The 24,548-nt window shown below is 37.7% G+C and overlaps 1 protein-coding gene across 1 annotated transcript in view; it reads left to right on the top strand.

Annotated features, from left to right (window-relative positions):
- LOC113231204 (protein bicaudal C homolog 1) overlaps positions 1 to 17,596 on the top strand; it is a 33,693-nt gene extending 16,097 nt beyond the window's left edge. Inside the window, exons 10-20 of the mRNA XM_026465396.1 lie at positions 29 to 247; positions 2,176 to 2,344; positions 3,764 to 4,162; positions 4,431 to 4,516; positions 5,429 to 5,531; positions 6,611 to 6,706; positions 9,438 to 9,571; positions 11,373 to 11,498; positions 12,544 to 12,694; positions 14,145 to 14,264; positions 16,540 to 17,596. Of these exons, the coding sequence (XP_026321181.1) occupies positions 29 to 247; positions 2,176 to 2,344; positions 3,764 to 4,162; positions 4,431 to 4,516; positions 5,429 to 5,531; positions 6,611 to 6,706; positions 9,438 to 9,571; positions 11,373 to 11,498; positions 12,544 to 12,694; positions 14,145 to 14,264; positions 16,540 to 16,643 (1,707 nt within the window). The 3' untranslated portion in view covers positions 16,644 to 17,596. The remainder of the gene's footprint in view (positions 1 to 28; positions 248 to 2,175; positions 2,345 to 3,763; positions 4,163 to 4,430; positions 4,517 to 5,428; positions 5,532 to 6,610; positions 6,707 to 9,437; positions 9,572 to 11,372; positions 11,499 to 12,543; positions 12,695 to 14,144; positions 14,265 to 16,539) is intronic.
- Positions 17,597 to 24,548: the final 6,952 nt, after the last annotated feature.

The raw sequence follows: 24,548 nt of genomic DNA, 5'->3' as shown, positions 1-24,548 counted from the left end.
TAATTACCAAGACCTTATCTCCTTTCAGAGCCAAACCAAGGTGCAAATGATGCTAGAAATATCCCCCATGCATCACAGCGTAGTTGTAGGCCGGGGGTCCGAGCAGCTGAAGGTGATAATGAAAGGCACGGGGACCCAAGTGATGTTCCCTGACGCAAATGACCCAAACATACTGCCTATTAAAAAGAGCTGCGTCACTATAACTGGCCAGATTAAGGATGTTTATACTGCCAGACAACAACTTGTGGTAAGCAATGAACGGTAACGACACGGAAAAGCAGTGTTTTTTGTGCCGTTACCGTTTTGTGTAATTCGAATTTCTATTCCCTATCTAAATAAATCAATATTGTTTTTTTTAATACCATAATACCGTGACGTTTTACTACCATGATATTAATTTATTTTTTGTGAAATAACTCCACTCATTTGTTATAATTATTGATACAGAGATAGAACACAAAGGAAGTTGAATGAAGAAAAACTTTCATAGTTTTCTCACACGTGTTTGCGCTACCGCAAAGAAGCCTTTAAAATCAATAATCTCAGTATATAGTACTAAAAAAACCAACCTCAAAAGTCATTCATCCCCTACTTTGCCACCCTTAGAGGTGGAATATTTTCTTCAAATTTAAACGGGACCGCTACTAAGGTACCCTCTTTTCAACAAAAAAGAATCACCAAAATCGGTTAACAAATCGTTATCACGTAACAAAAAAAATATAGTCGAATTGAGAACCTCCTCCTTTTTTTGAAGTCGGTTAAAAACAAAGACCTGTAACAAGCGCATAGAGAATTTCGTAAGGTCTGCTGACTCGGTCTGTAGCTCAGTTGGTAGAACCGCTGCCCTAGATTGGCATTACAGATGCAGGTTCGAGTCGTGTTAGATCGAAAGAATTCTTCTCTGTGTTCGATCTTATTATTGATAATAAAATCAATTTATAGGTAAGAAACTTGGTAGTTCACATATAAATAGGTAAGATAAATACTTTTCGTGCACCCAAGCTTTCACCCATTCGTTTATTATAATTATTAATACAAAGATTTTAAAAGTTTTAACTACTTTCTTAGCGTAGGTATATAAGTAGCGCCATCTGTCAGACGTAACATACTGAATAACATAACTCACAGATTTTTTTCTAAATGTTCGATCTTTGCATTAATAATTTGTTACAAACTAATAGAGTAATTTAATTAATGTCATGCTGGTGAAACATCCTGACATTAAATAAACTTAATTATAATCTGAATGTAGGTTAGATGTATTTAAATTAAGCAGCATTACGGAGCGACATCATCACTTAAATTTAGATTTTTTTTAAAGTTGGCGACTTTATTAGCAATGGACGCAAAAAGGTGTTCTACATATATAGATACATGTATAGATATAGTTACAAGGAGCGATACAGAGTTGTTAAAAACCACCAAATATTATTCGTTTTTCCGAATTCCGGATTTCCGGATGAAAGAAACTCCTCGCTTTATTCTATTTATGAAGATAAATAGCCGTACAAGGGCGAGGCCGTCAAAAATGGCGCTATTTCGTCTTGTTTAAGCGACCAGAAGATTTTTTTATAAACAGGATAAAATAATCTAGTGTGAACATTTTCTTTTTAAAATACGACATTTCTGCTAGTGGTTCGAATTTATCTGTAATATTACTAATTTATATTTCGAACATCTGTTATACTGTTTTTTTTTTAATTTAAATGTTACATTTTTTGAGTGCGGTCACAACGATTCTCATGCAAACTAAAATGTCATGACATGCAAAATAAAACTAATATTTTTTTCTTAACTTCTACTAGCAAATGTCGTCGTTCTGTCAATGTAACCGTCAATATGCGGTATCTAAAGCTAGAGAGGGATAGAAATTGACCATTCTCTTTACTTTTCTATCTCCGTTTTGGTAAAAGGTTGGTTATCGTCTGCATTTTATTCTTGGCACTATTAGAATTACTTTAAAATCCAACTTCGATTTCCTAGGTCCGTAGTATTGTCCTACGATACAATAAAACCACTTCCGGAAATCCATCGAAACAGTAATTAATTAATATTTGGTAGTTTTAACAGCCCTATATCGCTTCTTGTAGCTGTATGTATATATGTGGAATACCTTTTTCGGACCATTTACTAAATAGCGACTTCAATATTTAAATTTAAATTTTAATCCCACAGGGTAGCCTCCCACTAGTAGTGATCTTCGACGTATCCGAAGAACTGTGTCACGTCGACAATGACGCAGTAGCGCAGCTCTCGCAGCGATACAACGTTTACATCAACGTGCGACGCAAGCCGAAGCAGGGGATTGCTTCGATTGTTATCAAGGGAATTGAGCGATGTGCAGGCGAGTGTATTTAATAGCACTCACAAAAATTACACTGCATTTCATTTGTATTAAACTACCATTCAAACACATTACACAACCATACTACACATTAAAATAGCATTCGTATTTGTAGTAGTATATATTTATTTATTATTAAGTTTATTGAATATCACAATGCTTTGTAATAATATTATACATTTATTTTCTCCACAAACATAACAGTTATCCGGGTACAAAATTAGAAGCACCTAACCTAAGCGCAATCTTGTAATATAGGATGCCAGGTCTCTCACCTCGGATAACTAGACTCCAACAAAATGTTGTGAAACCAAAAACCGACCTCAAAAGTCATTAATCCCCTAGTTTGACCCTTAGAGGTGGAATATTTTCTTTAAATTTAAATGGAACCACTACTGAGGTATCCTCTTTCCAACAAAAAAAGGAATCATCAAAATCGGTTGACAAATGAGTTATCGCGTAACATACATAAAAAAAACCGTACAATCGAATTGAGAACCTCCTCCTTTTTTTGAAGTCGGTTAACAAAGTATAAAAAAATAAGGTAACTATTTTAAAATTTATCAAGTAAAATATGGCTATGTGATATGTGTGTGTGTGTGTGTGTGTGTGTGTGTGTGTGTGCTCGAATATGAATGATCTTGTATACTATCTCGTAAGTTAAGTTTTAATTAAGAGGAGCTCTTCAGTTTTGTTGTAAGTAAGTTTTAACAAACATTTTGTGATTATTTCTTTTGCTTCTTAGTGAGGGGCACAATATTAATTAGTTTTTTATTTCACACGTTGTATAAACGACTACCTCTAAAGTATAATAATTTTTGTGCAAGCGAGGTGTTGATACTATTGTGGTCAGAACTAGTAACTTCGGTTCGGTTGATATGTAAGGGATTATGGATGGGGGAGTGATTGTTTTGACGTACTACTACGATACGACTACTACGATATTCAATTATTTTTATGAGAAATGACTCCACTGATTTGTTATAATTTTGATACAAAGATCGAACACTTAGAAAAATTCCTTCGATTCGGTTTGATTCGAACCAGCGCCTTCAGCATACCGTGCCTGACACTCTCCACACTGCGCTACGGAACGAACCACCAGACCTTACGAATTTTTCTAAGTGCTTGTAGCAGTAGAGCTCCTTGTGAAAGAGTTCGTCCAGGGTGGTACTGCCACCTTACCTATTTCTGCCACCAAGCAGTAATGTGAACATTATTGCGTTCCGGTTTCGAAGAGTAAGGGTGCTGGTGAAATTACAGACACATGAGACTTGTCAACTTATATCTCAGAGTGTCGGGGGTAGTGGCAGTGCCCCTCAAATTTTTTCTTAAATTAGTCCATAACAGCGATATCTGTGTAAAATATTACTTTCACACGGTCACTAGCAAATGATTAAAAATAACCTTTATTAACAGGAGATATCTACGAAGCGCGTCGCGAGCTCCTCGGTGGCAAGGAGCCAGTGATAGCTGCCGAAATACCAGAATCCTATACCATCCCGTCTATCCCGGCAGCATCAATGCCAAACTTTAGCATTTACAACCCCTTCTCGCCAACTCAGAACATGGCGAACTCCCCATGCTCCGCATATAACTTGCAAATGTCGGACTACAATGTGAGCCCGTTTAACCCTCCCACCTCTGGAGGATATCCGAGTCCCCTGTCGCCTGTAGCGTTGACTCCTCCGATTCATGGATTCTCCAATACGTGGATGATCCCATCGCCGCAGCCAAGAGGGCAGCCTTTCCATTACCCGAATATGATGCCAAGCCCGAATTCTATAGTATATAATAACCAAGGAGGATCCTGGAACCGTAAGTAGTTTTGATTTACTTAGCTTTTTTTGTCAAATACGTCATTATTGGTCATTGAATATCTTGTACGTAACGTAGAAATTAAAATCATAAATACAGGCGACGATTCGAATCTATTTCTTCACAATTAGAAGACTTGGCTGTGATCATCAATCAACGAAATTGTTTGGCACACAAAATGGCACAAGTTATTCCCACGTAATTGGTGTGGTTGTCTGGCGCGTAATTTTTAATATTATTATTACACCTGAATATTATTTTTCGGCAGCAATGTCCACCGGTCCTGACATGAACGTTATGCAGCCCATGATGATGCAGCCAACTTACCAACAATTGTCCACCGATGGCAGGCCCGTGAGTATACAACCTTCATGACTTGACCATCTTACGGAGACTGTCTGCATTTATTATAATAGTAGGTAGGTTAAAACTGTCAACAGCCACGCTGTCGGTGACGACCAATTTTCTTGAGGAAAATACAAATTCATTTATAAATAAGATCATTTGTCAAGTCATTTGTAAATGTATTTTTCTGAGCTTTCTTTTTATTCATATACACGAAAGGAGAATCCATATTTTTTTTATATAATACCAAGTGACAGGACGAACAGTGAACGACACGCCTGTTCATAACAATTGCAGTGCCACTCGAAGCTTTAAAATGCAAAGCTCGTGCGTCCGTCACCCTGAGACATAAGTTGAGAAGTCCCATGTGCCTGTAAATGCACGGCAGGAGCCTCCCCGCACTACGTACCATACCTTTCTTATATGTTTGGCGTTCCCTGGGCAATAATCGGTGGCAAATCCATTCACCACGATGGCAAACATTATGATGTATGCCGTCGATATAATAAGAAGAAGATTCATATATTTTTTCGTCCGTTTTTTTTAAATAGGTAAACCGGCGACACCTATCTGGGTGGGTTTTGCACGGAAAACCCTACCACCAGTAGATCTAGATTAATTTTTAACTGACTTTTTGAAAACGGAGGAGGTTCTCTATTCGACAGAATTCGTTTTTGTATGTATGTTACGCGATAACTCCAATTTCTGAACCGATTTTGATTTTTTTTGTTGGAAGGAGGGTACCCCAGTATTGGTCACATTTAAATTCGAATAAAATATTCCATCTCTAAAAGTGGGAATCTAGGAATGAATCCGGTTTCGTGCACTTTCCGGTAACCGATCTCAATAAACCTTGGCAAACAAAAACTCCACGAACTATTGAAGTCGGTTTTTTTTTCAATAAAATAGTTATTGTTTCAGAGGACGTTGAGTCAACTGCTGAACTCCAGCTCGCAGGCGAGCAGTGGCTACCAGAGCAACTTTACCGGCAGCTGCGTTTCCCTGGACACCCACAATATTTCCGGTCAGTTAGAGACATTGGGACTGCGGTGACCCGCAATCTTTTTATTCATATCAAGATGACCTCGGTGGTCCAACGGTTTGCACTGCGGGTGCTGGATGCAGAGGTCTCGGTTTCGATTCCCGGTAGGATCAATTTGGGACATGAACTTTTTTAAATTTTGACCAGGAAGGAAAGGAAGGCATTCCTTATTTTGATGAGACTGTCTGGCACATATTATTATTAAATACATTCATTCAATTTAACCAATCCCTCGCACAATAATCAAGGACGAAATTAACTTTTAAGAACAAATTTTTGAGAAAAATGCAAAATAAATTTAAAAAAGCGCACGTTTCAGACATATACATACATCAGAAGTGTCTAGGGGCCAAACACGTTTTTGCTAATTACCGAAAATCAGGTTTTTTTAACACCATTGGATTTTTTTGGTCAATTTCATTTGTCAAATTATAATTACAAATTTTTAAAAAATTCATTAGTATTAAAATTTTTTTCATTAAAAAAACCAGATTTTCAGTAATTGGCAAAAACGTGCTGACGCTTTTGATGAGTGTATTTCTTTTCCTCTTTGACTATTTCTTGCAATATATCTACTGCTAAATATTAACTGCCTCCGTGGCCGAACGGTTACCATGCCGGAATGCCACGCAGAGGTCCCAGGTTCGAATCCCGGGCCAGGAGAAATATTTGTATGGTCCACATTTATTTCTCTCGTGAGTTTGAGTGTAATTTGTGGTTGTTGGCTAAGTGTGTGTACATGGCACCCACGACACAGGGTTTCCCTAGTTGTTTTCCATACGATGAGTAAGTGCGTTATTAAAAAAAATGTAATGTAGTATCTACTAATAATGTAGGGGAAAATTCAAGTAAAACGTAGTAGTGGCAGAAGGACACCTCGTGGCTAAAGAAACTGAGAGACTGGTTCCACTTTAACACACATTCCCTCTTTCGTGCGGCAGCTTCAAAAATGAGAATAGCCATGATGGTCGCCACGTTTCGTAGAGAAGCGGCACACTAAGAAAAAGAAGTAATCACGTGTATACTTCGAAGCTCTGAATACTATGTTTACTGCTGTCCAGGAGGCGAAGGCAGCAACGTAGTATCGCCTTCGGTGTCTCCGATAAGCAAGACTCACAGCCCCGTGCCGTCCAACGAGAACGATCGCTCGCAACAAGGTAAATCTTACGACTCTATACCTCACCATCAATGATAAAGTGACTAAATTCGAAATGCAACATTTTTGGGAAATTGACAAAATAGGTTTAAAAAAAGTATACATGGCATCAGCCAGTATACTTTTATTAGCAGAAGAATTCCTTGTGAAAGATTTCGTCCAGTGAAGTGCTGCCACCTTACCTATTTCTGCCGCCAAGCAGTAATGTCAGCATTACTGTGTTCCGGTTTTGAAGGGTAAGCGTGCTGGTGAATTTACAGGCACATGGGACTTGTCAACTTATGTCTCAGGGTGACGGGCGAAGTGGCAGTGCCTATGAGAGGCATCTTTGCGATTTAAAGCTCTGAGTGGCACTGCAACTGTTATGGACAGGCGTGTAGCTTACCATCAGGCGCACGACTTGTTCGTCCCATCACTAGATATAATAAAAAAGCCACATTTATACATTTTCGAATCCGGCCGGGTCGAAGGAATTTGTTCTGAGTGTTCGATTTTAGTATTAATAATTATAACTAGTGGAGTAATTTGACATAAAAATGATTGAATAATGATTCAATAAAAAATTAAATACAATGAATAGCGACATCTCTAGCCAGGGCTGGTAGCTGTAAAGGTATCTAACTGGGTGGCGAAATACTTAAGATTTCTCATAGATGGCGCTACGGCTAAAAAGTCGATGAAAAAAACCAAATACAAAGACACGACAATGTGTTTACATAGAAAAATTCGTAAAGTCCGCTGGTACGTTCCGTGGCTTAGTTGGTATAGCGTCTGGCACGGTATGCTAGAAGACGTCAGTTCGAATCCGGCCGGATCGAAGGAAATTTTTCTGAGTGTTCGATCTTTGTATTAATAATTATAACAAACTAGTAATTTCACAAAAAAATAATAGAATGTCAATTCAATAAAAATTTAAAATTCCGATACAATATATTTATATCATCTTAAAATTGAAAGCTGCCCAAAAAATCATCAGCTGAAGAAAAAAAAAAGATAATTTCAGTGTCATTTAAATTACAATATTAATGTCATCCAACCCGCAAACAAACATTTAATAAAACGGGCTTAAGAATGCCTCAACGTAATAAAGCAAAGAAAAACCTTGATACAAAAAAAAACCACCGAAATGATACAAAGTGTCACAACCCGTTGAAGTTGACCCAATTGTGGCACACAATATTTTATATACCTTTTACGAGCACGGTTTTTTATTTCTCCTTTGTATACAGACTCCCAGACGGGCGCCTGCGTCACCGACTCATTATTATTTGTGTTATTTTTAACCGACTCCAAAAAGGAGGGGATTCTCGATTCGACCATACGGTCAATGTAGAAAATTTTACTTTTCTATATTGTCTCGGGTCTGGATGTTTGTGGTACCGTTGTTGTTTTCAATTTCCGTAACACAAGTGCTTTAGTCATACTTGCTTTGGGTTCAGATCAACGTACATGATGTTGTCTAATACTTATTTGTACCCGCGTTAAAGAACATATAGCTGATGTCAAACACCGTCGCGTAAACAAGTCTGCAGTCTGCGAGCATGTCATGGATAAACCTACACATTCAATGAAGTTTGACATACCCCAGGTCCTTGCAAAAGAAGTCCGTTATCTACCCAGGATGCTGCGAGAGGCCATTGAAATTAAAAAACATCCTAATTTCAACAGGGAAGATGGTTTCTCCGTACCACCAGTTTGGGATCCAGTATTTCCTCTAATGAAAAATCCCAAACAGACATAAAACTGCAGTACTAATTAATATGTTTTAGTTTATTCTAATTTCTACTAATAATTAATAATAAATTGAACTTAATAAAAATTCATTCAATAAAATATTTGTAAAACTTAATATAGCGTAAATTGGAATGTTTTCTTTGTAAAATTAAAAATAAGGTATTTAATTAATAACTTATTTGTTTATTATTTATTTATAGTTACATCTACTGCCTCCGTGGCCGAACGGTTACCATACCGAACTGCCACGGAGAGGTCCCAGGTTCTATTCCCGGGTCGGGAGAAATATTTGTATGGCCTACATTTATTTCTCTCGTGAGTTTGGGTGTAATTTGTGGTTTTCTGTTTGTGTGTCCATGGCACGCGTGTGAGCGTTTATTATTTATTTAACTAAACCCGTAAAATCGGCGAGATAATTTGTGATGCATTCTGCTTTCGTATAAACCCTTTAAAGGGTTTTTGATAGTAGTTTTACTAAAAGTTTTTTATATAGTTTTAATAAGTATTGTATTTTGAATAAATAATTAATAAAAAACATAGGTCCAGTTTATTAATCTGCTTAGAGGGTACGTTAATAGAGGTTACGTTAAACGTGATATAAGTAATGTAGATTAAAATATCTGGTTTTTTTAATAACATCAAGTGACGGGACGAACAAGTCGTGCGCCTGATGGTAAGCTGTCCATAACAGTTACAGTGCCACTCAGAGCTTTCAATTGCAAAGATCTGAGGGGCACTACCACTACACCCGTCACCCTGAGACATAAGTTGACAAATCCCATGTGCCTGTAATTTTACCAGCACCCTTACCCTTCAAAACCGGAACACAGTAACGCTGGAATTACTGCTTGGCGGCAGAAATAGGTAAGGTGGCAGTACTACACAGTACTAACTCTTTCACAGGAGAATGTATCTCTTGGCTATTCATTAAATGTACCTGTTTCTTACTGTAGTGAGTTTTTACTGACTAACGCGAGTTATTTCGATGTTTTTCTTAGATTTAGCGAACATAATCTCGGACCTACCGCTATCGGAGCGCCGCGCGCCGGGCTGCGAGAAGAAGACTCTAGAGACACTTAACAAGATGTCTCCTCTAGCCGAGTACCGCCACATGAAGTCTGAGGCTAGCAAGGTACGTATCACCACCAGTAGCTGAACAGCCCACACCCTCTTGTTCTCCGTCCGAAACAAACTCGTTCTCCGTCAAATAACTAATACTCGGCCAAATTAAAAAACTCCATACTTGACATTAACTTTTATTTTGGTCGAGGAGTATTAATTATTTAACAATAATTGTTTCGGGCGGAGAAAGAGAGTAGAGCCCCGGCTCCATCTTTCCCGCTTCATTTCCTATTAGGAAATTCCTTGTTCTATAAGTACCAGAGCAACGAAATTCCGAGGCATAATCCAGAACACCAGCATGCTGATTTTGAGTCATATCGGAATCGAACCGATCGGGTATTCTCGAAATCAGATGGGTTTACGAGCGAGAAGATGAACCTGATTTCTACCATCTCTTTCTAATTTGTGAGATAAATCAACTGTTGTTCCGAGTAAAAATGTCAAAAGTTTCCGATCGGTCAGTTGTGAATCGCAATTATGCGCCTCGACTCGGAAGAGGCAATCAAAATCAAACTGCTGAACCAATTTAAAGAAGTTCGTTTGCCAATTTGATCCTGCCGGGAATCGAACGCGGGAATCATTCAGCGTCCACGGTGTAAATCGTTAGGGCACTGAGAACATCAAAATTATAATAATAGAGGAGTTTAATGAAGAATTCTGATATTGACGTCATAGTACTTTATGAAAATGTATTTTATTTCTGTTTTCATGAAAAATAGCAGTGACACGAGGAACGAAAACATTCTTCATAAAGTCACAAATTCATTTAAAGAGCAAGGTATACGCTTCTGTAACAATATTTCTGACGATATTGAAAATTTGACATTTAGGAGGTTTAAAACCACAGAACAATAAATACCTAGTTGACGTGCACGTGTGCCAACAGTATGCGGAGTTTCGCATACTTGAGCTCAGTCAGCCATTTTTGCTTGGTACAGTACGTTATCTCGCGCAAAACCTCGAAAATATTTTGCTACTTTTCTAAATTGGTTCAGGTCTGGGTGTTCTGGGAAATGCCCCAGAGTGAATTCCGTTACTCTGGTGCTCATAAAGAGAATCCAGGCCAGGCATTTGGTGTATTGTCTGGCACATTATCTATCTTATCTATAAGCAATACAACTGATCTAATGATATAACTTCAGCGCTTTACCAATTTCTCAGTGTCCGAACACTCACTACTGATTCCATAGCTCTGCCCTCGAAACAAAAACAGGCACAAGTATCTTTTTAATTAAAATTGACTTATATTCGGGATCAGGAAAACAGGGCTATCTACTATTTTGAAGCAATCTATGTCAATAATTTGTTGGATAAATATTTATCCAAAAATCAAACATTAAGGTCAAAAAGCTGACTATCAATAATCAAATTTTCTATCATGAAAAGTCATTTTTGCCATTTATAAAAAAAAAAGAAAATACATTTTATCTTTTAAAAAAAAGAAAAGTATTTTTATTGAATATCGTAATGTTTTTACTACCATGATAATCCATTTTTTCTGAAAATATTCCACTAGTTAATTATTATTATTAACACAAAGATCGAACAAATAAATTAAAATCGAACAAGCGTCTGTCGCCTCAACGTGCCTACCTCTCTTACCAACTGAGCTACGGATCGAGCCAGTAGATTTTACGCATTATCGCGGCTTTTCGTATAAGGTTTTTAACCGTAGAGCCACTTGTGAACAATTTTGAGTATTAAACTCATTTATCTATCTGCTTGTGCCTTTCTTTCTTCCGACGGCAGAAATATTCCCCAGTGGAACAATATTAGACATTACATATTAATATAAACATTTGTGTCCGAAGGCAATGCGCGAGAACGTAGGCAGCGGCTACAGAGTGCCGACCCCGAGGTGGTCTGGGCACTACTTCAGTAACACTTCGCCTGGCGCTATCAATTTGAATGATAATCGGAATAACGTCATGACCACTGTAAGTGCTCATCAACTAAAATTCTATAGTTGGATTTTAAATTAGAGATTACAAACGAATAGAGCTATTTTGCCAAATATATATGTATATAATGATTTTGTCGTGTCATATAATGTCACTCGTGATTCGTTTCTCGAACTGAATGTTTTCTTGTCTTCGAATTGCATTTGTCAAATTATTGTTTGATTGTCAGTTTTTAATTCGTACAGTTTTTGTCTGTTGTTAATATTTTGTAATAGATATTAAAAATTTATTAAATGAGATCCTCCTTTTTCAATTCCGTTAATAATAGAAGGTTTAGCACACCTGCATTCATACTTTGATAATGACATGTCGTGGCATTTCTTTATTTACATTTTGTACATCTTAGATACCCCCCACACTAATGTCTTTTGAGCGTCAGCGTCTTGTTACGCTGTGCTTGTGTTAGCAAGCAAGACAATGACGCTCGAAAGACGCTAGGGGGGGTTCCTTATTATGATTCATACTATAATGTCCATTTGGTTCAGTTCTCAATTAACACACTGAAACAAGAATCAGTCAAAAAGTTTACATTTAAATCTACATACTTCTCTAATTTTTCATCAATCAAAATCTTGCATTTTAAAATGTTATAGTCTTTTTAAATGACTTAAAAAAAAGGAGGTTCTTAATTCGACTGTATTTTTTGTACGTATGTTATGCGATAACTCATTTGTGAACAGATTTTAATATACATATTTTGTAGGAAAGAGGGTACCTCGATGTTGGTCCCATTAAAATTTGAAGAAAATATTCCACCTCTAATAAGAGTGGCAAACTAGGGGATGAATCCGATTTCATTTACTTTCCGGTAACCGATTTCAATAAAACTTGGTAAATAGATGTAATTCCAAAAACTTTTAAAATTCTTTTGTTTATAAAAAATGTTCCATTATTTCTAAACAATCTTTTCCATTGTTACCGGTATTATTGGTATCGAAATGAAATTTCCCTGTATAATAACATATATTGTTTATACCGGTACCAAACCCTCATTATTACTACTCATTAACCTTTATTATAGCCCGAGCGAGGCTGGAACCGCTCAGAGCTGGTTCGCCCGAACATCGTGGAGAGTGCACCGACGCCGCCGCAGCAGGTGCATGCCGCCAAGAGATGCCGCTACGAACAGTTGTATGACTTGCTGAGAGATATTGGACTGCACAAATACATTGGTGAGATTTTTTAAATTCATGAATCATTTATCTGCTCAAAATATAGGGCTCCAAGTCATTTTAAACCATGTCAATCAATAGTGTCAATGGCAGGATTTTGTACGTTTGGTATTCTGGTAAAAGTTAAGGGTGGTGGCTTATCAGTGGTTAGGCATCGAGCTACTATTCAACAGTTAGTAGCAGTAGAGCTTCTCGTGAAAGAGTTCGTCGAGGGCAGTACTGCCACCTTACCTGTTTCTGCCGCCAAGCAATAATGTTAGCATTGCTGTGTTCTGGTTCTGAAGGGTAAGAGTGCTGGTGATATTACAGGCATATGGGATTTGTTAACTTATGTCTGTGTGTCGGGCGCAGCGGCAGTGCCCCTGAGATCTTTGCGATTTAAATCAAATCTGTAAGCATCATTACTTGTTATACGTTGTGGAGGAATGATACTCGTGAACACTGAATACGTAATCATTTTATTTATAATCTGTTAAGTAATATGGTACATAAATATATGTAAACTCATTGACTTACAAATAAATGGACGACGGGTCTAATACAAAAACCACGAAAAAAATGTCCCAAGTCAACCTATTTAAACGTAGTGACATGTAAAGGAATATGAAAAAGCTAAAACGTTGAATTTAAATTGTAATGTTATCGCAGTACTGTCTAATTTTGTTTGCTTCGCTGTCAGTCGAACAAACGAAGAGTAAAGCGTGAATGACGCTCTGTATACGATTTTAACGCCCTATAAGTTCGGACACTTTTTAGCGCGGACCCGACGTCCATATAATTGTAAGTGAGTTGGCAGTTTATTAGAAGTAGATATTGCTATATAATGTCCTCGTAACTCGCAGCCGCTTGGGCAAAGTGGCGTGAGGTGACTGGTGTAATTTGTGACCCCAAGATGATGTTAAGCTGAAAGGACAGGTCTATAAATCCATCATTAGGCCTGTCCTTTTATATGGCAGTGAAACGTGGCCCGTACTTGAGCGTCATAAGCAGGAGCTGCGTGTCACGGAAATGAAGATGCTGCGCTGGATGTGTGGAGTTTCACGGAAAGACCGTGTCAGAAACTCCCGCATCCGCGGCAGCCTTCATGTCCGTGACATTGCAGATAAACTGCAAGAAAGCCGCCTACGTTGGTACGGCCACATCTTACGGAAACCGGCATGCTACGTGGGAAACAAATGTCTGGCTATGCCACCTCCGCCGGGCCCCGGTAGAAGGGGCAGACCCAAGAAGTGCTGGCTTGACGTCGCCAAGGGTGATATGCGTGCCAATGGTCTCACCACTAAGGATGCCGAAGACCGTGCAAAGTGGAGGAGAAAAAGTAGGAAAGCGGACCCCGGGCTCCGCAGCAACCCTGCTGAGGACGCAACCGGGACAACGCTAAGATGAGAGAGAGATTGCTATATAATGTCCATTCGAATGTACTAACATTGCTAAAATTATTTTCATGCAGACCTTTTCAAGAAACATGAGCTGGACTTATCGACGTTCGCGTCTCTGAACGAGGCCGACCTCACAGAGATCGGCGTCACCGCCTTCGGCGCTCGCAGGAAGATGCTGCTGATCATTGCTGGTATGTGAGCATTTTATATTCATCATCGTCATAATCAACAGCCTATCCCAGTCCACTGCTGGACGTAGGCAATGCCGCGCAATGCACGCCATTTCGCCGGGTGCTTAGCCCGTCGCATCCATCTGGCCAGAGAGCGTCCTACACTACGTGGCGGAGCCGTGGTCTCCACTCAAGAATTCGTTACCCCCACCGGTTATCGGTTCTTCGACAAATATGGTCAGCCCACTGCCAGTTCTGCTTATTTATTCTACCTTGATTCTCTGTTGGATAACGTCATTCTTCAAAGAAACTCCGAGCATAGCTCGATGAGCGATTTTCAACTGGTGAACTTGACCGTATCGTGAGTGTCCACGTCTCGGATCCGTATGTCATAACCAGGGAACGGAATAGGTAGAGTTTTTTTTAACATAGACAGAAAATGGAGACAATATTTTGACAATTTTTATTTTTTTTTATTTATTTATTTATTTATATTCAGGTTACTGAGACCCATAGATACATACCTTACAGACTAACATACATAACAATATAAAATAACACTAATTACTAATTTAACACGTATTTAGGTTGTCGGCGACGTGTGGCGCCATCTGGTGTCAGGCAACCGGCCACGGAATCGCCGGTATAGGACACCCTTCGGCCAGAACTCCTCCTTCATGAAGGTCGACAGATGTTCGGTCGGCACTCTCACCACAAACGAATTAAAGTTCACGTAGTGGCGGGACTCCAACCGCTCGACCCTCAGGGTGTATTTGGATTTCAACCTGATGTACTCCACTATCTCCTCAGACTTCGTGGAGTAATGCAGGCGTGACAGGTACAGCAGCGTTGTCGGGATTGCCGGACGCAGCAAAAAGTTGGACCCTGTCGGTGCAGTGCCGCACAGGTTACGGCTGGTGGGCTTCCTCTTCTTCTTCTCCACCTTTGTGAAGCCGTCATCGTCGCACCGGGCCGTCTGCCTCTGTGGTTTTGCAACTTCAGAGACAGGTACACGAGGTTTTTTCATCCCCTTCGTTGATAGCTGCCTGGCTTGTGGTTGTGGAGCAACGGGTCGGTTAACAGCTGCGACAGCGGCGTAATCACGTGGAGGGGTCAACGTGTTTACGCGTGACGTCTCCGCCGGAGCGGACAATCGAGGGGCGGGGCGCGGGGAAACGCGCTCAGCGACAGCGGTCGGTGACGCATCCGTATGGGCCGACTCAAAACTGCCGATAGATGCATTATGTGCCCCGCGACGAGTATTCACGTTACAGGCCTCGGGTGACCTACTTACCGAAGTTGCACTACTCAGTAATACAACTTGGGCACGTAACTCACAGATGGTGTTATCCGAAGCCTCCAATTTACATTGCACTTCGGCCAGACTTGCTTTCAGGGATGTGATGTCCTTAAGCAGCCTAGTGACATCGACATGGTCGAACGTGACAGGGGGCAGCTTGTGCAGCTCCTTTGCCACGAAAGCAGGCACGTCGTCTGGGTCGGTTTCCTTTAACATCGTTATAATGTCCTGGATACTCTTCGTTCCTCCATCCCTCCGGCGAGATGGCATCTGCTCGGCCTTGCCAAGCACACGGAAAAGCAGCGCCTTGCCACTGCAAATCTCATCTTCTTTAAAGTTTGATTTGCAGATCTGCATGATGCTGACCTCGTCCATAGTGTCGATGGCGTGTTGTATGAACGCCAGCAGTTCATTGGCTATGAGTTGTTGGGAACCCATAGTCAATTACGCGCAGCGGTCATTACCGCGCGGATCGCGAATTAATATAATTCTTACTGTGTGAGCACGTCCGAATCTGAGCGTGCATCGCACCGGACTGTGACAATGTTTGATGACAATGTTTTTTAGGTCCTGGTTAAGATAAATAATTATAGTGTACCTGCCTGTTCCCGATTACGTCAATTTTTAATGTAAAAAAGTGATTTTCCGAATCCCGAACAGGTCCAGGACCTAAAAAATATTGTCGTAAGGCAGTCTCCATATGTTCCTCGAAGTTTAGGTAAAAAAACTCTACCTATTCCGATCCCTGGTAATAACAGGTAGAACGCACTGATTGAAAACTTTTCTTCTCAAACTTTGCTGTACGGGTGACGAGAAGACTCGACGTAGTTTATCAAACGCTGCCCAGCCAAACTGAATCCTCCTCTTGGGTTCCCTTTCGAGGTTGTTTCTACCTAATCGCAGTGTCTGCCCAACGTAAATTAAATGTATTATTTAGCCCCACGGTGTTGGACTACGGAAACATGCAATAACATATTATCGTTATTGATTCTACAGAGCTGCAAAAACAATCGAGTCAGAAGACGGCGGCGCTGGGTACAGAGCGAAAATTGGTTAACTCCCCGCCGTACAACACAGCTGCACTCAACGACAAGTGGTAAACCACGCTACCACTACAAATTGGGGTGAGGTTGGGAATTTGGTAGATACACTCGCTATAATAAGTAGAATTTACTTGATATAATTGATATAATAACTATAGGATTTATCGTTAGTGTTTCCTAAATATGCTATGTTTAAGTCACGATTCGTACTTGGCAAATATTTTTAGGTTGGCTTTGTGTAAGGAAAATTTACCTATCACATACAACCTTTCCTTAACAAAACATCGCATATTGCTTATTAAACAATGTACCGTACTTTGCCAAATCGTACAAGGCTAAACTAATTAGTATTACAATCACACAATCAGAATTTTTCTACATTTTTCTTGCCAAATTCCCGGTCTTGACGCCTTTTTTATATTCCTGCAACGTAGCAAAAGGTCAATTTGCAAAGACTCGTTATGAATAATGATATGTCAAGACCATGCTCAGAGACTGATAAATAAGTACAAAATTATAATATTTACACTAAGACTGATAATAGTACAAAACGATCGATTTGAAGACTGATAAACTTCATCGAATGAACCTGTCATTAATGTCAAAATGAGGATCGTGTTTAGTTATTTGTTTATCTGACTTTGTGCATTCTAGTAGGCGTCTCATTATTAGCCTCTATTGAATTAATGAAGAATTAAGTTATGACTAATAGATATTAGTGTCACTTAGTTCTATGATCTTTGCCTACTATTTTAAATTAATTTTTACTAAAATAATACATTGTTTGAAAATTGGTAAAATGATTATCTGGACTAGATTGGAAATTGAGTAAACATTTTTATAAAAACAATTAGTAGATATTATTTTAATCAAATTATTCCAAGTTTAATTCAATTTACTAATTTTCAAAGAGTTCTGAACGAAGTACTTACTCATTTTGTAAAAAAAAATTGATAATATACAAATCCTGAATCTAGTTATCAACTTTGTCTATTAACTTATCCAAATGGACATAGATTTCAATTATGTGTACAAAAAGAAATCACGATGAGGGTAAATACCAAGAAAGCATTACGATACACTAGAGCAATCTGTGTTCTTGACGTTATTATTGACAGACCTTCACTGGCCCTCGGTGATACTATGAGATCTAGGAAAAGAGTGTTAGGTTTTGATCTACATCATTATGATCAAGAACAATATGATCAATTGCAGCTGGAATCAAAACTAACTATTTATGTTGATTTGTATGAGATTTTAACACCTAGATAGTAAGTTGTTTGTTGTTTTTTTTTTTTTTAGATTTTTATTAAATGTAGCTAAAAGCGATTCGACTTGATCTCTGTAAGACAAATTGTTGAAGTAAACAGGCCGAAGGCCTTATAAACCTAGCTATAGGATACATTTTTAACTAACAGAGAGCATGTTTAAATATTTAATTTTAACATTGCATCTTTTTTAAACAACACTCTTTTAAATAATTATTCTTCGTTCCAGTTTTTAACCTCTGATTATTCCATAAAAATTACTTTTTTTTTTAATTTGTTTTATTAATATCTTTATTCAGATGCGACCAATTGTTAAAATTCCTTTTATAACATATTTCTAATAATATGATTGAGAAAGGATAACTTTAATTGGTTTGTGACTAATTTCACCGACGAAACAATCAACGCATCACGAACATAAAAATTTTGGACCGCAAAATTTGACTCAATTTTTAATAAGACTGTCAAAGCCGCTATTCCGTACAAAGTGACACAAATTGCCAGGTCACCGAAAAGAATTTTTAATCAGTTAACATTTTTATTATTTTTATCGCCAATCATTGTGTTTAATTATGAATTAACTTTTACAGCATTTTTATACGTGCATTTTGATTTTTAACGCGAATAACATGTTAATTTATGAATGCCTGTGTGTTTTGTGATTCATGTATTTATATCTAGAATTAAGTTGAATTGTAAAAATTTTGGTACATAATTTACTCGTGTCAATGGTTTTATTAATATGGAATTTCAAACATCTGTTTTTACTTGAACACCGCGAGATTATGTATCAACTCGTTTACATATATACGGAAGCTCTTTTTTTTATAACAGTAAATATAATTGTTTTAATCATGAACTTGTGATTTGAATCAATCTTTTTAAAGTATGATTATGAGTTACGACCTTTCTGTTTTCTTAGTAGGTAATTATGGAATACTTAGAAATTTATTAATGTATTTCTGGTAACAGATTTAGTTAATATTAGTTACATGCATTCGTTCTTTTTGTTTTTATTAATTATGGAGTCTAAAAGTAGGTACTGCACGATTGTTTTTAAGTTTGCTTGTCCAATAAAAGTTGAAACTAATTTTAATATGGCTTTTTATTCCAAGAAGACATATGTGTTAACTTTGAATTACCTAACGTAAAATAGACTAGTCCAAGCATAGAAATAAACGGAGAAAAGTTAGACGTTGTTAATAAAGCAATCTTCTTGGGAGTGACCTTAGATAGTAAACTTCAATGGTTTCCACATATATCTTCTCTGTCCAGCAGATTAAGCTCCGCTGCATACGCAGTCTGCAGAATACGTGAGCTTACCGATGTTAGTACTGCTAGACTAGTTTACTTTAGTTACTTCCATAGTATAATGTCCTACGGTATTCTCATGTGGGGTAAAGCGCCAGATGTTCAAACCATATTTGTATTGCAAAAACGAGCGATTCGTTCTGTGTACCGTCTAGGCTCTCGGGTATCTCTCATAGAAAAGTTTAAGGAGACTGGTATCATGACTGTGGAATCACAGTACATTTACTCAAATATTTTATATGCCCGTAAAAATATACATAATTTCAATAAGAAAGAAGATATCCTTAATATTAACCTTAGAACTAAGTCCAAACTCATGGTACCACGATTACGTTTAACCAAGGTGAACGACTCTTATGGGGAACTGTATACGTTTTTACAATAAGATTCCGGAGTATTTATTAAGATTATCATTTCCTAAGTTTAAAAACTATATTAAAAATATTTTTATTGAAAAGTAATATTACAAAATTGAAGACTACGTGTTAGATAAAGATGTATGGAAAGACGAAACGGCTCCAGAATCCACACAAATTTGATTCAAAGTGTATTCCATAGCATTTAAGTTTATTTGAAAAGAGCAATCCCTAGAGTTTCTTGCTCGTTCTTCTCAGGGAAGTCAGCGTAGTGAACGAGCAGTAACTTAAATGTGACGTTTTCAAGTGTAAATTTATTTTACCTATTGGAATAAACTATCTTTGACTTTGACTTATTCAAAACCCTAGTAAATGGTCGGAGAGCAATAGTGAACTATTAACTAGGGACTTGGCACAAAGACATACATCGCGTTTCAGATGAGTAGTTATTTGGTATATGAGTATGCGTTGTTAATATAGGTAGGTACTGTATTTTGCAGAAACTGAAAATAGTGTGGCAAAATAATTACATTTTCATTTTTGTTGACAAAACTACTGGTATTTTTCTTCCTATTTGTACTGTTAATAAATATACATTTTTTTGTCACAGATTTAGAATCTTCTTTCCCACTAGGTCTGTGAATGACTGAGGATCGTACTCCAGAACTGTACTCGATTTGAGCAGACTTGAGTACGATTTCAAGCACTGGAAATACGACCCTAATGGCTAGGACACGAGTATGATTTCTAGTGCTTTGAATCATACTCAAGTCCTGACTTGACCATTGAGTAGAGTTGTAGAATAGAATACGACCCTTAGTATTCAGTCTAGTGTTGTACTTATGTCACAGATTACTTAATAGTTACTACGTAACAGATATATCACTCTCATACAAAATCGAAAATACCTACACTATTATAGCCTACTAAATATGACTAAGGGTGCGTTTCCACTGACGCGGAGCTGAGCGGAGTTACGTGGAGCGGACCGTAAATTGACCAATCACAGTGCTCGAAAACTCCACTCCGCATCAGTGGAAATAGTGTAAGTGGAACGGAGCGGACTTTCAAATAAAATATATGAACACGCAGCCCTGAGCCGGACAGAACGGAGTCGAGCAGGCTGTGGTGCCGAGCGGAGCGCACGAAGCGGAGCGTAGCGGGACGGTGCGGCGTGGCGGATAGGGTAGACTTGTCAGGAAAGGACTCGTGCGTTGTTTTTATTTTAGTTTAGTTAGCAATATTAACGTCATAAATTTTACTGAGTGCTCATAAATGAAAGACTTGTGTGAGCGCTTGTGCCGACGTCGGTGCACTAAGCGGTAGGCATTTATCGCTTAACCTTGAGCCTGCCTATGTTGTAAAATAAAACAAAATTGTAAAATAAAATTAGCCAGATTTTTATCAAATGACAGGACGGACAAGTTACGAGCCTGATAGTTCAGCTTCAAATAGCAAACATGCGAGAGGTACTCCTCGCCCCCAGACGTGAAGTTGATAAGTCCCATATGCCTGTAGTACCATCAGCCTTATCAGTGTCAGCTTTACTTTGGTGCGGCACACGGTATTGTTAGGGGGCGACGTAAGCGAAGTAACTTTAATTATTTATAATTGCACCATTTGCACCCGAATTTCCAATCACTGGAGAAAATACAATTGTAACTATTCCATTTTTATTTCGTGCGCAAACGATGACGCCAAGGTATTGATAGCGCCAACGGCGCTGAGCCTTACCCGTCAAAAGGTCAAAACCGGATCGAAGTATGTTACATGATTGCTTGGCGATGGCGGCAGAAGTATGATGACAGTACTAGACATGGGGAATCGGTTCCAAAAAAATCACAGTGATAAGTCATCGTGATTTTGTCACGACTGTTACTTCCGTGACCTTGTCACGCCTATAACTTACATCATGATATACGGTTTTAGCCAGCGGCTTCTTTCTAATACTTATAGCCGTTTTTTATAGAATGATTTAAGTTTTTACTCCCTTTGTAACAAGTTTCAATTCCATTCAAAAAGTTGATTTTGTATTTAATGTAATTTTGTTTGTTACTTAATTAATGCGAATCTTTGGATTGTTAAAAATAGCAATAAAGTGTAATGTAATTATATTTCTAGTAGAATACACAAAGGAGATTATACATAAATATAAAATACCAACTCTTCCTGTAATAAAACAAATTTACAAAAATATTTTACTTTGTTCATAAATAGGTTTATAATAACTCCTGCAGATTTTTTTCATCCGCCCTTTCTAGTGGTATAAGCACCTACAACCCTTGTGAGTGAGCAAAGAAAGTCATCTTATTTCATTCACTCCCATCGCCGAAATGGCCCGATTTGAAAAGAACTACAACGAGTGGCGCGCTCAGTCACCACGGAACGGAGATCGCGCATATTGTATCAAATACGTATGTCGTGATGTGAGTGATGGGGATAGCTATTGGAACGGAGGAACACCTATGTATCACCACCACCTTTGGAACGTTTCTTCGGAACGAGTCACAGTGATACTGTTTGACAGCGGATCATCGTGATTTTTTTCATCGTGACTTTATTTATCACCCACCTCTAGACAGTACTTCCCTGGACGAACTCTTTCACAAGGAGCTTTGCGGCTACAAAAACTTACTTATAAAAAGATAAAAGGAAAGGTTTCTATGTAAATATACGAAATTTGTTAATATAGGTATTATGATTTTTGAAGGAACTTAAATTTTTATGGATTTACTTTTATTATTCTGACTAAATAGCCTAGCCGCCATAGCCAATATTTAACGTCATGTCAAAGTGACGTTTGAAAAACCGTGCAATAAAGGTAATGAAATTGTGTCATTTTATCGCAATAATAAATAAAGAAAATGGGGAACGCGAGTGCAAAATCTGTGGAAATTAAAGTACCTGAAGCGCCGGCACCTGCAAGTACCGAGAAACCTAAACTGAAACCTTGCTGCGCATGTCCAGAGACCAAAAAATTACGCGACGCCTGGTAAGGTTATATTGTTTGTCTATTTTTCTTTCTTTGCGTTTTTCTCTTACGCAATTGAATTAACATACCAAAAAAGAATGGGGAATAATTGTACAATGTACTAAAAAATTTAGATATTACATTTTGTAGTGTTTCTTTAACAACCTAAAAATGACCTTGAATTTGTCAGATTTCGTGATCTTGTGATCTAAATATAGTATAAATTATTACACTATTTCGTTTAGATTGTTAATGATTAGATGCTAAAAGCTCGCTCGCATCGCCACAGAGTCCATTCATATATTTTATATGGAGCATGGTCAGTACGCATAATGATGAAGCATACTGACGGTACCTCTTCCACAAATTTGAAGTGAATAGGGAAGGACTTTAGTAAACGTGACGTCCGAGGGGTGGAGGGGGTAGGGGAGTGGAGGAAACCACCCTTGTAAAATTTTATAGTTAGGACGTTGATAGTTTTCGAGATATTAATTTTTGAAAATTCGAAAAAAATAACGTCAAAAATATATATTTTCGCACCAAATGCACGGAAAAATGAGTAAAAAATGTGGGAATGAGGGGTAGTCGAGGGGAACCCCCCACGAAGTTTCAAACTAAGAATATTAATAGTTTTCGAGAAAAAAAATTGTGAAAAACAACCTCAAAATCATATATTATGCACACAGACTCCAATATCTACCCATATCGATCCAATTCGTTTTTGCCCAGAAAGGCTTCCGCGTTTGTATGAAAAAAACTTAACTTAACCTATATCTATCCAATTCGATTTGCCCAGACGGACTTCTGCATTTGTATAAAAAAACCTAACTTAACCTTAATAATCCAATTCGCTTCTGCCCAGAGGGACCTCCGCGTTTGTATAAAAAAAAAAACCTAACTTTACCTAAATAATCCAACTCGTTTCTGCCCAGAGGGACTTCCGCGTTTGTATAAAAAAACCTAACTTAATCTAAATAATCCAATTTGTTTCTGCCCAGAGGGACTTCCATGTTAGTATAAAAAAAAACTAACTTAACCTAAATTAACATTCTTTATACACAACAAACAACAACATAAATACACAGTAAAAACACTCTGTAAATGGTTAAAACGCTTACCGTGAAAAGCCAAGAGAAATAAGAAAAAAACAAATGCGATAAACGACGTTGCGTTTTATTGTTGAAATCACGAAATGGTTACTGAATTATCATTACTATTTCAAAGAAACCTTAAGAAATAATATTTTAAATATAAAGTAAATGCTATTAAATAAGTAACAGTGTTCAGAAAACCAATAAAACATAATATACTTTCAAAATTTAAACAACACATAATATAATTACAGTGGAAAGTCGAAGCGCAAGACATTGAATTGCGTCAGCGTGCTTTTATGACATAATTTTCGCATTAGGTAGTTGTCAAATGCATTTTTTTCCTTTAATTTTCACGATTTTCAAAAATTATTTTCTCGAAAACCTTTGGCGTCCTAAAACTGAAAATTTGTGGAGTTCCTTTTGACTAGGTCTATCTCCAAAATTAATTTGAACGCCCAACTCGACTTCATGTATACTAAAGTTGAGCCGTGAATAGATTCAAAAGCTTTATTTGCCATGTCACAACATTTAGCACGTCAAAAGTACAAAATATCTTATTAGCTTTATGTATGAACATTTTCTTAGTATGGACCAATGCAAATAATTTTTTTTTACTGGTTATTTTCTAAACATTCCAAAATATCACATTTTTATTTTTGAAATGGCTAAATCTATAAACATAACTACAATATTATTTTTTTCAGACAATAAATTGTAGAAAATAATTAATAACAAATAATAATTTGTTGCTAAAATTTCAATAAATAATATGCGTATTCAAATATAATCAATTCCGAGAAGTCCTCAGATCTGTAGCAGGAAATGTCCACATTATTCTTTAGTTTAGCTAATTTGACTCACTCAATTCCAATCACTGGTCATTGCTTATTTAACAAATTGTATTACATTATTAAATTCAAGGATTGTTGTACAACTTCTATGTACACAACAGAAATCCTTGG

Source organism: Hyposmocoma kahamanoa, unplaced genomic scaffold (genome assembly GCF_003589595.1).
Source record: "Hyposmocoma kahamanoa isolate Upper Pololo Valley unplaced genomic scaffold, ASM358959v1 65, whole genome shotgun sequence".
Classification (NCBI taxonomy): Eukaryota; Metazoa; Arthropoda; class Insecta; order Lepidoptera; family Cosmopterigidae; genus Hyposmocoma; species Hyposmocoma kahamanoa.
This window is presented reverse-complemented; position numbering and strand designations above follow the sequence as displayed.